The following is a 16,644-nucleotide window of genomic DNA, read 5'->3' as shown; positions in this document are numbered from 1 at the left end:
CTTGGGAAATACTCCAGTCCTCTATCTAACTGATTATTTGAATTATTATCATTTTAATGTTTCAATAAGCACACACAGACACACACACAAAAAAAAGATTTTCTGAACATTTAGCTCAACCTGTAGGGTCTAATTTTTTTTTTTCAGCTTTTCACAGAAATCATTTTTCATGCTCTTGACATCATGGCTCGTGGGACCAGCTGCTTTAACAACCATTAGCCCAGGTTTGGTGGTAGCATGGGTGGGTGGGGTCGGGGCAGCTGATGTGGCTGCTAAATGGAGTCAGCTGATGGGACTAAACAGCAGCGACAGTGGCCTAAATGGCTGCACCAGCTGACACACGAAGGGACAAAAGAAAACGGAGGGAGTAAATCTGTGAGGAAAAATGCACCAGACATTGATGAACAGGTTATGCATGTGTGATTGTGAGCTTGAAGGGCAGGCGCTTGGACCAAGAAGGTGACCCCTCTGGACTCATGGATGGAGTAATTGAAATGCCCCGTCGCTCTGATTCGCATTCATTTAGCTTTAGCGCCGACTCAGTTTTCCTGTTGGCCCGGACGAGTGTTTCCAGAGAGCTAAACCATGTTATGTCATTTACTCAAGGCCATAAAAGACTCTCAGGCCAAAGAGCCAAACGACAGCACAGAGAAAAAAAAAAAAATGAAATTACACTTAAAACCAAGTGGTTTTTTGAGAGGAGGGGGACATTTCAGGTCAGCTGACAGAAAATGTTGATAAAGACATAATATAGGCTTCTTGACACTGTGAATGTGCTGATACACTGTCGGGGGTTACAGCCTTCACTCAGCCTGTATATTGGACTGAGCCGGTCATATTGGATGCAGACAGTGTTTTTCTGTTTGCTGTTACAGCTGCTGTGCAGCATGTTTGCACGAATGTTTGTCTTTGTACTGGATGGGGTGGGGTGGCGTTGGGTGTTTAGTGGCAGCACGGACATCTGTCTCCAACTGTGAGACCCCCCCCCCTCCCCACAACCACCACCTCCCCTCCATCCTCTCCAGACCCTCCCATCACCACTGAAAACACACACACACCAATATCCTGTGTGGACTGTTTCATCATGGTGTAATGGCTGATAGGGATCGGAGGGGGGTCCACTCTGGATAATGAGAGTGGCTGATGGAAGGTGGCTCTGATGGGGGCCCCTGTTGGGCCCAAGGGCCTAGACAGATATTGCCTTGGAGAACAGGCTACACTTATAGGGAGAACAGATAGGACATGTATGTATGTATCTAACCAGGCTTGATGAAGAGATAAGAAGGATGTATGTACTTGGGCGAAAGAGGGGGAAAAAAACATCGGTGTGTTTTTGCGTGTGTGTTCACACCAAAGCAGATTGCTTCACGTCGGGACAAGATGTAAGCTGACGGATTGACAGATGACCAGCTCAATCCCCCACAACAGAGCTTGAACCCTAGGACGCTTTTCTTGATTCCCCTCCCTCCACCCCTCTCTTTGCTCTGCCAGCCAAGGGACTATCCGTCATTCTCTCTCTGCCATCTGAATATTTATTCTAGAGGGGGTGCTGTCACATACAGACATACACACACACTCACACACACACAATCCTTGGAACATTAACAACAGCGATAAAGCCGTTTAATTAAAAGTGAGCCTGAGCTCACTCCCAAAGGTGTTTTTTCTGGGCAATTAAATGCTCAAATGATGCCCTGATATACAGCAGGGTCCTGATACTTTGCACATGTGGTAAATCACAGAGGTCACAGATAAATATTACTTCCCTACAATAACACACTTTGTTTGGTGTAAAAATAGATAAGCTCCTCCGGTGGATTTTCATTTTCACAATTGTACAATTTACAATTCGCACAACCCTCACTGTACAGCACGGGCTGATAAATGCTACATGCCGATGGGTGTCATTTGTTTTTGTGTGACTAATGTGTTTGTCATTGGGTAAAGAATCACACTGACAGCAGTCTGACACAGACAGTGGAACTAAGAGCCTCAGAGATTCATCTCTGATTATAGCCAAGGCTTCAATGAGGTTGTGTTTAAGAGTGATTGATGAAATCTTCTCTCATGATGTATGTAAATGTATTGAACTGACAGACAGTTAATACATAAAATAACCAAATGGTTATTTTATGTAAAATGTATTGAACTGACAGACAGTTAATACATAAAATAACCAAATGGTGATATCTGTTTTGGTTAGCACAATGAATTAAATACCAGACAAATATCAATATCACTAAAATGCTAAGTAATTAATACAGTTTTGTTTTTAGCCAAAGCCCAAGAACAATGAAGCCAGTTAATCTGAAAATAAAATGTTTGATTTTTGCATCATGTTGGAAAATTCCTCTCCTGCTTCTCAAGACTGGGATTCATCCTTTCATTCAGTATTTAGGTACGAACCTGCATTTTTAGAGCCGTCTATAAATGTCACCTCCCCTTCACCTTTTCCTCTCATGTTTAACGGTCAGCACTGAGCACTCACTGAGGTAGCCCTGGTCAGGTCCACGCCAAACCTGCTGGATCCCATCTGATCCAAACACATTTATTTAGGTTTCTTCAGACCAAAGAATGTGCTGCTGACATTCATCAGGCCTCTTCTCATGTTCTTTGGCAAAGTTTAATCTTGCAGTTTTGTGCTGTTTTGTGAGCTGTGGTTTTCCTCTTGGACGCCATCCACAGAGGCTGACTTCATGCAATGTCCTTCACACTGTCTGATCAAGTCACTGAAACACTCCTCTCCACAGATAAACCTTGTGCCAAGTCAGAAGCATTTACCCGTGTTTTTTTTTTAATGCAAGGTTGCATAAATAGTGAATTATGAGTGGTGTCATTTTCATGGCTCTTTCTAAACCTAACCACAACGCTTATGTTCACTAGCCTACTGATATTCTTGTACACTCTCCTTCATTTTCAATGTAGTCTGTCTGGGTGAAGCTTGTATATCACAGTGTCCAGTGTTTCAATTCCCATCAGACACCTGTGTTTGAAACATATACACTTGTGGTCCTTATCTCTTACCTTGTGTGTGTTACTGTGTGTCTGTGCTCTTATTAAATCTGTTCAGGCCCAGTGGTAGGGATTACTCTGGCTTTGTTGAAGGGGTTTAAAGAAAGGGTCAAAGTGCACCCACTTAATATGGGCCCCCAAGGGCCTCATGGGTAATTGCCAGTGCCTAATAAACTTCTAGAGACCCTCTTTTCACTCAGATCTGGTGAGTGCGGGGGGTCGAATGGGAAAGATCAGGGGCCCCTGGAGCCATGATCTCAGAGCGGTGTGTGACAGGTCATCACGCCGGTCCTTTAGCCCTCCTGCATGGTAATTCGGACTTGGGGTGCAGCGAACTGTCCTATTTCCCTCTTCACTTTGCGTGACGGGACAGGCTCTTGAACAGTTTAGTCAGGGTTTTATAATCTGCTGTGAAAAGTGATTGGGGAAAATGTCAGCAGCAGGTACAGATAAGGTCAGGGGTGTGGTTTGGCATATCATTGCAGGATTGGAAGGGCCAATGGGATTTGGAGTGCCCCAAATGCTCTGTGGCTAAGTAATTGGCCATCAGGATATGGGTTTGACTAGATCCATAAGCAACAATTTCATCCCTCTAAGAAACACAGATAAAAAAGACAGCAGCATAATGGTTCAGGAGCCAACAATGAATTGTGTAGACCTGTATTTTATCAAGGCAGAGGCAAGCACAGGCTCCGTTAGCTAATGAGGAAATGAAAAATATCCTCTTCTCTCCTTAAACACTGATGTGCCCGTCTCCCATGACCTTGATTACCAACAAAACAGGCAGATTTATCTCCTCACATACACACCCACGCTTACCCTCATTCAAAGAGGACGCCACGCTATCTTGACAAGAAGAGAAATGAGCCTTTGCGCTGTACAGCCTGACACTGAGATACGATGAATTTTTCACACAAGGCCAGGTATTTGAGATAAAGAGACGTCCTCAGAAGTCTGAGTGTAAGTGAGTTCATATGGATGGATGGACGGACAGATAGATATATGGATGGTGGTGATAATGGTAACGTCCTGGGGGCTTTGTTGGCCTGTTGGTGCCGTCATTAGTGGTGTGTCATTAATCAGATGAGGCAGTGACCCTCCCCTGCTGGCCTGTGACATTAAAGCGACACACATGCACACATACACACATGCACACACCCTTGTGAGCATACCCACTCATATATAAAGATATACATGCATACATAACATAACATAACATAACATGCACACGTGTACTCTACATATTCCATGATCTATCGGTATAGATGATGACAAAAAGCCTGGAGGAGACATTTATTGACGAACGAAGTCACGTGGAAGTCACTGCTTTACATGAACATAATATCACGTGGATGAGCTGAGGTAAACATTTGTTTTTAGCCGCTGGTTTCAGTGGAAGATAGCTTAGAGCATTCAGAAGTTTTACACTTTCATATTCCACTGCAATAACAAACCATGAATTCTCCTCTGTGCTCTTATGTAGTCCTCAAGGCTTCACATATCAAGTGAGTGAGAATGGGAGTATTTCTACCAGAGCTTTGGAAAACTAACCTGGATTCTATGAAATCTCAGAGCAAATGGAAACAGAACACTTGCTTAAGCAACCGAAGACACACTTCAAAACAGAAACTCTGAATAAAATACGGCTAATAAATCAGCTTTTACAGGCACTAACAGGAATGTTGTTTTTGTTTTTTTGTTTTTTCTCCTGAAAGAGAGAAGATCTATCTCAAGTAGAAGTGCCATTACAGCACTGACAGTACAGTACTTATTATTCTTGTAGAAATTCAATACTTTGTGTTGTAATTTGCCTACATGGAGGTACAGACTATTTTGATGAACGTTTATTGACAGACAGTGTCAGTGAAAGGGCCAGTATTTCCCCCATGCCATAACATTTTCCATATGAATGCACCTCTATCCATCAGTTCATCCGACAGCTCAGTTCCTGAATGTAGTGACCATCTCATTCTCATTGAAGGCTTTGCAGGGTTTTGAGTTTGAAATTAAATGTTAATAGAATCACCTCATGATTGAACCACAGCCTCGTAGCCTGTAGGCTGCTCTGTCATTTGTGCCTATTTGTAGGCACAAATGACAGTTCTGCAGCATTGTTTGGACAAACTTTTTAAACATGAGTGTGTTCAGCTGGAGGAGTCAAAAATGTAGATGGCATTTAGTTCAACAAGAAGATTTTTTTTTAAATCTCCAATTGCAGACTTTGAATTATAAACATTTAAGTAACAGATGGATAAATTTTGGTGTCCTAAAATTTTTGACTGGTAGTTTCTGTCAGTTTTGTGCTCAGGGCATTTTAGAGAAGCTTGTGCTTTGACAGAGAGGTGATGTACTTGACAGCTTTTTTTAGCAGCGGGTGTTCAAAAGTCTTTGAAAAGCTGTTAGTGTACATTAGGACATGACTTGCACTTTTAAGGTGAAGTAATGCATTTCTCTCTGCTCATCTATATGACAGTCTCAACAGCCCTGCAGATCTTTGCACACTCAGGAGAGACTTAAGTCAGGACATGAGCTGAATGTCAGTATATTGATACAACTTATTGATATCATCAGTCAGAGTGCCATAATGTATGCAGATCAGCCATATCATCCTCCTGCATCAATGAATCATCCAGCAACTCCTTGAGGTCCAAATCTCACATCAGCTCACAGCTTCAAACAGAACCGTGCGGAAAATTTGAGGGTAGAAATTTGATACCCCCAAAGTGCTATTTTGAAAGAGTTGCTATTTGACTTAGGAAGTTTCTTCATAAATGCCTGGGAGAGACTGTGATATGAAAGGAAATTTTGTGAGGATCTGCTTTTCAGATCAGTTAGGGCAGCTTTTAGGGGGGACGTTCAGGCCAGATAGGAATGCCAGACGGACGTTCTCATTGGTCTGTCCCCTGTTTTAATCCCTGGAGTGGCTTAGATCAGGCTTCTAGCCTGCAGGCCTGCATGGGTTTGGTAGACCAGTGTTGTCAGTACATCATTCTAGACTACAAAACTATCCACCACACCTGTAATCTGAGAGGTCAGAGAGCTCTAGAGACTTAAATGAGAAAGAAAAAGCCCAATGTCTTCAGGTAACAGGTACAAGATGTTGACTACAGTGGGACTGATTTGAAAGTAAAGGAGGTGGGGTGACTCAAAGACAAATCTCTGTTTTATGAATAGAAAGGAAGAAAGCAGAACAGAGGGACTTAGGACTTGGTATTCAGAGTTTCTTCCTGTAGTTAATATGGTTGATTTCTCTGATGTACTTATTTGAATGCTGACTTGTTTTCTTGACCACAGATTATAGCGTATTAATACATTTGCCAAAGTGTGCGTGTGTCTGTGTGTGTGTGTGGATCTGATTGAATAATTCATCTACTTTGTGTGTGTCAGCTACAAGAGCCTTCATTATTGATGCGCTGTGATGCTGCACAGATGACACTGAGTCAATGAAGACCTCAGGGACACATGCACACCATGTGAAATTCGCAGTCAAACACTATCAATGTCCTATCAGGCTTTGTGTTATTCTGCTCAGATGATCCTAATTTTTTTATTTGCACCTGTTTGGCATTCACATTATTTCTTTTTGAAGGCCAAACGTCTGCACAGAGTTAATATGAGTCCATGTATGCAAAGCCAGATAAAAGATAGTATCATCAACAAAGAGGTTCACACTCATACTAACCATCTCTCTGCACCTTTGCTCTTTTTCCCAGTTCTGAGAGATGACTTCCGTCAGACACCCAGTGATGTGGTGGTAGCAGCTGGTGAACCAGCTGTCATGGAGTGTATCCCCCCAAGAGGCCATCCTGAGCCCACCATCTCTTGGAAGAGAAACAACATCCGGGTCAATGATCGAGATGAGAGGATCACTGTAAGTTAGCTGGTGGCTTTTGTAAAGATGCCGTTGAGCAGATGCCGTTGAGCAAAACCAATGCTCCATCTTAACAAGTCTTCTAATAAATGAAACAATACTTGATTAATTGTTTGTTTTATCCATGGTTCCATCTGTAGCTTGTAGACACATACTACAAGTTTATTTGTGTTTTGCTTTGTATTTGGTTACAGTTCACACCCCATTATCACAATTAACACAGTTCTTGAGTCTGCCTCCTACAGCTTAGCCTAGCCACATGCATTTCTACGTACATTTTGACAAGTCTAAAACATTTTGTTTGAGAAAGAAAATCAGCAATTCAGCTGTTTCCAGATGACATTTTTTGCTTATATAAATAATCCCACAGCTGCTTTTACCAGCTGGGCCACACTAGTTCTATTCCTTTTCAGAAAATGTTGAAAATCCACCAGTCATTAATTTCTATTACCATTGACAGAAGCCACTGAGCTTTTATTATTGATGAGAAGACCTTGGTTAAGCACCAATCCAGTTCCATTGGAGCTGATATTTGAAAAGCAGCACTGCTATTGAACTGCATTGATTGTTGTTTAATTTAATCCTTCAATAGTGTTCTTCAGAACAAACCCACCTTCTAGAATTAACTGGCACGCAAACATCAGAATACAATGAAACCAGCATGTAACCTGGCTATTTGAAAGCATATGTGTCAAACAACGGATCAATGGAACTACTTATTACACACGTGTGGAAGATGTTTCTATGGCGATTGGCCTGAAGCTAGACCCATTGTCAAACAGTGTAAGAACTGGCAGAGGAGCCATCTGTCATGACACACACTGAAAATGACGGAGTGGCTTCTGTCTTGACGAACATGCCTCAATACCCTGTTCCCAACCTCTTTCCATTTGTCTTCTTTCCTCCCTCCTCCACCACCACAAATTCTCCTCCTCCTCCTTCTCTTACCTTTTTAATCACTTCCTTCTGCGCCTCTTTCCTTCCTCTCTTTTCTTCCCCTTCCTGCTCCCCTCATTTTCAGATCCGAGGAGGCAAGCTGATGATTTCCAACACCAGGAAAAGTGATGCTGGCATGTACGTGTGCGTTGGTACCAACATGGTCGGGGAGAAAGACAGTGATCCTGCTGAACTCGTGGTGTTTGGTGAGTTGTTGTTACTGTATGTTATTCAAATATTGTCAGCTTGCATTCGCTGCATAGGAAATGAAACATATGGCAATTACAGTGTTCTGATTTGTCATCACATTACACATCCAGATGAAAGCATGGTTATTTTTCATTGCACAAAAACATATTTCAGAAGCAAAGGTCCATATCCTCAGATAATAATGACTGAGGTTACACAGTTAACCTATGATAAACACTTTTCAAATTTCAGTGCAAATATTTCTAAATTTGGGTCAATGCTTGATTTATTGTTAGTAAAGGAAATTTGTTATAGCTCGTATAGGATGATTCTCAAAACACAATGCATCCTCTGTTTTCTGCCTTTCTCTGGATTTATATCTCTGGCACTGCTCTTTTTTTCCTCAGCAGATGTTGTTGCAACGGAAGATGAATGCTTCCCTCCCAGCTGCCCTTTGCTTTGCTCTCTTGACCTCTCTTCTTCTTTCCTCCTCTCTGATTCTCTGCTTAGCTCTCAGCTGAGCACCAGTAGGAGCGTTCTCAAAGCGTGTATTGATCCCAGAAAACAGATAGAAAATTGATATTTTCTTTTTCTCAATCCCACCAACCCCCTCTTCCTCACCACCACCACACAGATGCTTTTCCTCCTGCACATTGTGGTGCAACAGCAAACCCAAACCCACCGTGAAATACTTACTTAATCCATTTACGGCTCCTGAAAATGCATGGTCTGACACTTTGCCTTATATTTAATATCACCGCCATCTGTGAAATTTGCGAGATAATAGCCGTTGCACATCTGCACTAATTTCTCTAGAACGCAATTATTAAAAGTTTTAAAGAACTTTAAAACGACCATAAGAACTTACACTGCATATTTATCTCTGTGGAGATACTGTTTGTCACTGGTGTATTGATCCTTCCACCTGTGTAATTCAATATTGTCAAACCTTTAACTCTATCAATGATAGTGCAAAATCATCTTGTTTGATAATGTTATCGTGTTTCATTTTAGTTTTCATAATTTATTTCCTTGGTGGCTTGTATTTGTCTTCTATTCGCATCTGTGTCACAGTCTGTTCTGCTTCTAATTACCCAAGTTTAATCAAATTTCAGATAAACGCTGATAATAATAATGAGTCAATAGAGGTTCATCATCAGTTCCTGTATGAGTCTGGGTTTTGATCCTGGTGGTCTTGGAAAAGGTTTGGTAAGAAATCTCTCAGGCTCAGCTGAAGCTCAGAACAAATATTTAGATTCAGCGTGGTGGCCAAAGCCTCCCAACCCTTCACCTTCTCATCCTCCTCCTCATCCTCCTTTACTCCATCACTCCCTTCTCTGTTTTCATGTCTCATCTGAGACATCGCTGATATGATTTTACATCAATAGCTGTGTCTGAATTTGCTCGATTACATGCAAGGCGGTGTTATAAATTACTGACAAATATGAAAAGACAAACTGCAATCAGGAGTGGAGCACCACAAGCACTTCTAATCCTCTCTCCCTGTTCTCTCCGTCTCTATCTAATTCCAGAGAGGCCAGTGTTCACCAAACAGCCGGTGAACCAGGTGGTGTTGGCAGACGACACGGTGGACTTCTTTTGCGAGGTGCATGGAGACCCAACTCCGACTGTCCGCTGGCGGAGAGAGGAGGGAGAGCTGCCCCGGGGCAGGTATGATGGAAACAACACTAATTTATTGTCTGTTGGTGCTGCACGATGCATCCGTACCAAACTGAAATCATCATCATAATAACAATACATGCTGGGTGCCAGGATGGTACTTAGCAATACATTACAACTAGTGCAGTTATTATTTCACTAACAATTATAGAACAGCTGTCTTCATGTCTGCAAGGAGCTATTGTGATCCAGTGATTGATTCACACTGCTTTGAATTCAGCAAACAACAGTTAACACATTTATAGATGTTCTCACCACTTGAGGATGTGCAATGTACAAGTGAAAGCAGGTTCTGCTCCCATGAAGGTGCAGTGAATGCTTTTAAAAATGTGCATTAAATGCAGTCCAGTGCTACTTACAATACGTACGGTATCATTCCTAAGACTGCAGAATAGTACTGCAGATAAAAAAAGTTATCACTAGAATCAAGATGTATGAGTCATCTGCCACAGCAGCATGGGTTAGTAACAGGAAGAAGTACAGACAGTCATCCAAATAATCAACAACATTTTTTTTTTTTTGAAACAGCTGTCAAATGTGCCTTTAAGACTGTCTCTGTGCTTCCTCTGCTGTCAGATAGTTCTCAGTATCATGTGGTGCTGAACCCTGGTAGTGCGTGATCACAGTCGTGATGCTCTTGCAGAGTAACACTGTGACTGTGGTGCTGGGAGAGTCACACTCTGACTTGCTCACTCACACACTTTGTGGGTTTGATTGTATGAAACTTTAATGATCCCTCAGGGGAAGTGGGGCAAAATGTTCCCTTGTTGTCAGCAGCGTTCAGATCTGCTCAGGGAGACTCTGATGGATTTTTGACGGATACCTAAAGCTATATAGGACAACTCACAGTGTCCTAGGAACAGCGGTGTATACTAATGTATTCTAGCACTGTCAGACTGGTTGTTATTATGATGATAATAAGCGGCAATGATACCTAATACTAATACTGATAATACTAATGTGAGAAGAAGGCTGTCCTAAAGACTTGTTTGAAGTGTGAGGTATCCAGGTCAAAAATGACCCCAAGGTTCCCTACAGTACAATTTGAGGCCAAGGTGAAGCCATCCAAATATGATCAGATAAAGCTTGTCTGAGGTTTTCATCCAGGCCTTAATGTCTTAAAGACATGCTTGAAGTTTGACTGCCTGATTAGTTTCATACAGCAGGGTGTCGTCTGCGTAGGTCATGAGAAGATTGTTAACCTTCACCAGTGCTGTGTCTGTGCTATGGTGTACTGTACTCTAAACCCTGATTGAAAGTCTTTACACATACCATTCCTATGACAAACAAACAATCACGCAATTAGTTTTCAACCATTTTTTAAAGGATTTTAGAAATAAAGAGGAAGTCAGATATAAGTCCATTGTTGGTTAAAGCATCTGGATCATGGTCAGGCTTTTAAAGAATAGTTAAGTTTAATTACTGTGATCTTAGAAGCCTGTGGTACGTAGCCTGCTCATAAAGATATATTTATCAGATCTAACATTAAAGTATTAATTAAAGGCAAAACATCCTTGAACAGCCTCGTTGGAAAAGGGTCCAGCTGATGGTTTAGATGAGGAAACTGTTGAAGTTGACTCAGAGAGATCTACAGGAGAGAAGCAGGCTGAATATAAATCAGGAGCTCCAGTCCGTTCTAAGGCCACTGTACTGGACAACACATCTGTGCCAGTTGTGGGAAGGAGGTGATGAATTTTCTTATCATATAATAGAATTTTATTTGTAAAGAAGCTCATAAAGTTATCACCACTGAGAGTTAAAGGAATGACTGTGTGTCAGCCTGACTACAGAGCTGAAAAGAAACCTGGGCTTGTGCTTATTTTAGGAGCTTCATAGGGTTTATAGAATGCTTTTTTTATATATCAGACCATATTTTCCAGGCCAAGTGAAATCCTTCTAGAACAGTGGAACGCCACTTCCGTTCCAGCTTTTGCAATCTCTGCTTTAAAAACACACATTTGTGAATTGTACCACAGAGCCTCCTCTGACTCTACCTGCTTATTCAGAGGGGAGACTGTGTCGAGAGTCAATCTGTTACATATAATATGCAGACTGTAATCTGAGATTTACTAAGTCACATGCCAGCTTTATTGCATAACCTTTCAGAGAGAAAGAAAAATGTCTCTTTTTTTAGCTTCATTGTGCTACTAGCTACTTAGTGGCATTTTCCAGAGGTTTAGTGAGAGACAGATACCCTTGCAGTCTTCATTAAAACACAGCTGGAGTTTCCAGGACACTATCATATTGCATTTGATGCTAAACCTTGTGTTATTTTTGTGTTTCCAGGTTTGAGATCCGCAGCGACAACAGCCTGCGTCTGACCCAGGTGCGAGCTGAGGACGAGGGCACTTACACGTGCGTGTCAGAAAACAGTGTGGGCAAAGCCGAGGCATCGGGTACCCTGCAAGTGCACGGTAAGAGAGGGCCCACTCCACCTCACTCGCTACACACACAAATACAGGCGTCATATTTCAGTAGAATTCTTTCCCTGAAATTCCAGTTGAAGTTACAGGCAGCACTGCACAGTCATTATGTAGGTGTTAAAACTTGAGAATGAATACAAATGAAATGATTTGCAAAATGTGTAAACCACAAAAACCAGTCTTCTTAGCAACTCATTTGATTTATGTGAAGTGTGACAAATGTGAAAATCTAAAAAAGAAAAGTGCGTAAGTGATACAATGAAAGAAAAAAAAACAAATCTTGCTTTATTTCAAGAAATATCATTAAACAAGTGAAACTCCAGTGGAGGTAGTTGTGATTAACATTCAATCCATGAGTAAATTATTTGCACAGATGGACAGTTTTGCTATGATGCATCACGAAATGCCCACAGCTCACCTACCAGCATGCTGTCTCATTTAATTGTCTTTATTTTCATGAATTACATTTGGTTGCTTTTGTGGAAAATTTGACATCAAGTCTCTCAGTTTCCTCTATGCAATGAAAGCTCAGGACTTTAAGGACATGTCAGATGTTTTCATCAAATGTCCAAAATGTTTATACTGTAAGATGTTGCCCATTAGAAGCCAGAAAAAAAAAGTGAATTGACAGATAGGCTGGTAACATGCCTTTAACGGAAACAATAAGAGAGAGAAAAAAAGAAAAAAAAGAAAAATGGACTTTAAGTTCCTTTCAAGCCTCGCCTCGTCATCCCTCTGGAGAGAGAGCCGAGATCAAAAAGAGCTGAAATTGCATTAGAATAAAGTCGGTCCCTTGAAGAGAAGCACTCAGATGAGAAATCTGTCATTTGTGATGATAAAAGGGAATATTTAGAGTTTTACTCTGCAACAGTTGATTATGTGAGCGGGCCCTCCAATCTGTACAGACACTTCCGACATCTGTCAACACATTTATGCTCACACACTATATCCACATATTTGTTGGTGCAAGAAGCAACACACATATACACCCACTCTTGCACATGCAGAAACTCACTTTACTAATAGAATTTTGTAGCGGAATGAAGAAGTCATTCCCAGCAGCAGCTGTTAGGCAAATAGAAATTGATTATGGTTTGGTGCATGCAGCTGCAGTATTAGGGATAATTGGAATACCATGCACACACACACACACACACACACACACACACAAAGGAGAATCAGAACACAATCTCTTACCTTCACCTGTAATCCACATTCAGTTCATCATTCCTCCTCCTACTTGTCCACTGTCCCTTTCTTTGGGGACCACTTCATTTAAATAGCAGCCGATTGCACTTCAGTCTGTCCACATTCAGCTAATTCATGTTATTACTGGGTTTAAATAGATCTGGGTGGCTGCGGTGCTCCAAAGTTTCACTCCTTGTCTTGTTCAAATATTTCATCCCATATCAGCGTTCATCGTGAACTCATCATCTCATTCTCATTCATCTTTCTGTTCCTTTTTTTCTGTTCCACCACTTTTCTGCATCACTCTGTCGCAGTCGGACCATCCAGTAAGTATTCCATTTCATCCCATCCTTGCATGCATGCGTGTGTGTGTTTGTGTGTGTGTGTGTCTGAGTGAGAGACTTAACACACAGGAAAGAAAGCACCACCACCGCTGCTGTTTTTCTGCCAAATTTTAAATAGAAGATAGCTAGTTAGTATTGAAGTACCTCTAGAAACGCTGGGAGTAAGCTTTTGAAATTTCCACAACAGAGCTCCAGTCATGTTTGAGCTCCTCTAGGTGGAGCTTCCATCGCTACAGTGAAAAATCTTCCATTAATACCAGTGATCTTTAATTTAGTGCACAAACACTCTGGAACACATAAAACAGAGTGGAAAAGAAATACAGCGAACAAAACCCTAAATATCCCCCACGCTGTAAAATAAATGAAAAGAGCATAATACTGCTGCAGTCATACACTGATTAATCACACATGCTCTGACAATTTAATTTTCTCTCTGGAAAAAAAATGCTTCTGTAGTGTGAAAAATAGTGGTTGTGTAGAGTTTCTTCTTTAGCAGAGACCCCCGCCCCCCCCACCCCCCCCCCTCAGCTCAGCTAACAGAGCAGGGCTGCTTGGAAGCTGATGAACTCATCAGGTAACACCAAGCTGCTTGACCATGACACCATTTCCTCACGTGTCAGTGGACTGCTGCTGATTAAATGAGGAAACGCTGAGGACAGAAACGCACAACACGATCCTTCTTTTGTGTGTTGTGAATCAGGAAAATACCAACGCGATTAAATCAGTAATACTTTTTTACAATGAAAGTGGAAATGCCGTTTCTTCACTGCAGTGTGCAACGGCGCGTGAGCTTTTCATCGGCATTCCTGGAAGACAAACGTGTCATTGAGAAAAGGACTTGCAATTTCTCACAGGTGTCTGGGGAATCGGCAGTCAGACAGTTTCTGTCTCCGGTGTCACAACAAAACAAAAATGGAATAAAGAAGAGGGGGTGTAAATGATGGGTTTCAGGAGCAGATTAGGTAACACAACAAAGATGAGCCTTAGCTGTGACTCTTCACTGTACATGTCTGCTTCTGAGAGGGGTTTGATGCTTCAACTGTTGACATCATTTTAACATTTCATCTCTTTCGCCTCTCAGTCACTTCACCTATGCGGAGGCAGGGGGCCGGTGGAGAGGGATGAAACCAGCCTTTTAAGCTATGACACACATTGTAGCATCAACAGATTTTATGTCCATTAGTGAAACAGTTCTCTGTAGCAGCAGAGAGTGGAGCACGAATGTGCAAAATGTGAGAATGGGCCAGTCTCTCACTGGAGATAAAATCAACCCATTTTAACCAGTTACTGACTTTGGTGCTGAGTCTTTTTTTTTTCCTCATAGGTGAAAAATCAGTAAAAGAGATTTTTCCTGTGCTGTTTACTTAATTGACAGTGGCTCTTCACACACAGACCTTTGTTGGTTTCAAGGAAATGCAAACAAAATGACTTGTTTTCACTGTGCACTCACTGTGAAATGAACACACTTTAGCAATAGAATATTTTTTCAGACAGTTAAAGGACATGTACATGAAGACACATCCTTTATTTTTTTAAATCTGGTGCATGCAACTAGCCATGATTTCCATTTGACATTGGTAAGAATAAAAATTAAAAAAAAAACTGGTCTATTTGATGGCTCTCGCTATAAGACCTCTGACTAACACATCAAGCATGCTTGATAAGGATCAGGACACCCTGAAGAAGGTCAGAGCCAAGGAGGGCAATTAAACTGGGTCACCCCAGTATCTCTCACAGCAGGGCTGGCACAAGGGTTAATGTGTCGACCCCCCCCCAAAAAAACTCATCTGGTCAAGCTTGCACTTATAGTAATTGAAGCCAAACGCTCCTTATAATATTTTTTCTGCCAAAGCCACGTCCCATTTTCCAAATGTAATTTACACCTTGATGACGCAGCAGTAGGGTAGAGGAAGAAATGCAATTTGTCAGTACACATGCTCATTAAAAGATCATTTAGTTGTGGCTTGATCGCTCTCTTTTACCGGATACACGATTGAGGCGGTTACCTTTCTGCTTCCAACTTTACCTTAGTTCATTCGTGGAGTTTCTGTGCAAGAAAGCAAAACTAAGCAGAAACAAGTTCCTTATTTGTTCTGTAGTGCACCGGGATTACTTACTAAGTTCACTGTGCTTTGACATTATAAAAACAAATACCTACAGCACTGTTTCTAAAACTTACCCTCTGTCTATTTAAAGCTTCACCAACCCTCCAATTCATATATTGATGTTGGACAAGTAGGCAGGGGTTCTGGGCACAAAGGTCCAGCTCCAAATTAAATAAAAGCATAGATGAATTATGGTCCAGCTATAATATATTATGCTTGGGAAATAACCACCTCCTCAATCATCATTTCAGAATGGAAACAGTCTCAGGAAAAAACAAACAAAAAAAACTGTGTATGGGAGAGAGAGGGTGTTATATGAGAGAATGAAGCTGAAGACTCATGCAGCAGCAGCAGCAGCAGCGTGAGAGTGTGTTTACTCAAGCGTAAGTGTGTGAAACACACTGTCTGCATCAGCGTGGGACTGTGACAGCTGCCTGTCACATCCAGGCCCCTGAGGAACTCCTGCTAGGAGTGTGTGTGTATGTGTGTGTGTATGTGTGTGTATTTGTGTTCCCCTGTCTGTGATAGCTTCAGTATGCTGGTGCAAATCACATGTCAAGTGTGCGTGTGGGGGAGGTAAGATGCTGTGGTTGTAAGCACTTTGTATTCCTTTGCTGTGTGATTTAGCAACATGCCGTGTTCATACCACAGCAGTGGAGTTGGGAGCGCAGTATGTGGGGAACAGCTGAGCCAGTCAAACCTGCTTTTATGAGGATGATGTTCCGTCTTAGGCCTCACCAAACCCAGGTCAGCATTCCTGTCACTAGACGAGAATGTCAATACTGGACAATCCTGCTAAAAACCAGATTACGCTGTAATGCAGATGAGGTACGGTTAACGGTTACGCAGCCTAAATACTTGGTTAAGTTTAAGGAAATATTGCTCTTACAGTTAAT

At 41.7% G+C, this 16,644-nt stretch overlaps 1 protein-coding gene across 4 annotated transcripts in view; it reads left to right on the top strand.

The window, feature by feature from the left end:
* Nucleotides 1-16,644, top strand: part of robo3 (roundabout, axon guidance receptor, homolog 3 (Drosophila)) — an 80,917-nt gene that overhangs the window by 31,711 nt on the left and 32,562 nt on the right. For 2 of the 4 annotated variants that reach the window (XM_041051922.1, XM_041051921.1), the window contains exons 3-7: nucleotides 6,726-6,883; nucleotides 7,905-8,025; nucleotides 9,541-9,679; nucleotides 11,975-12,102; nucleotides 13,614-13,625. In XM_041051922.1, the coding sequence (XP_040907856.1) occupies nucleotides 6,726-6,883; nucleotides 7,905-8,025; nucleotides 9,541-9,679; nucleotides 11,975-12,102; nucleotides 13,614-13,625 (558 nt within the window). The remainder of the gene's footprint in view (nucleotides 1-6,725; nucleotides 6,884-7,904; nucleotides 8,026-9,540; nucleotides 9,680-11,974; nucleotides 12,103-13,613; nucleotides 13,626-16,644) is intronic. The other 2 variants (XM_041051924.1, XM_041051923.1) reach the window with 1 other exon arrangement.

This window comes from Toxotes jaculatrix, chromosome 12, assembly GCF_017976425.1.
Source record: "Toxotes jaculatrix isolate fToxJac2 chromosome 12, fToxJac2.pri, whole genome shotgun sequence".
In the NCBI taxonomy this organism is placed as follows: Eukaryota; Metazoa; Chordata; class Actinopteri; family Toxotidae; genus Toxotes; species Toxotes jaculatrix.
This window is presented reverse-complemented; position numbering and strand designations above follow the sequence as displayed.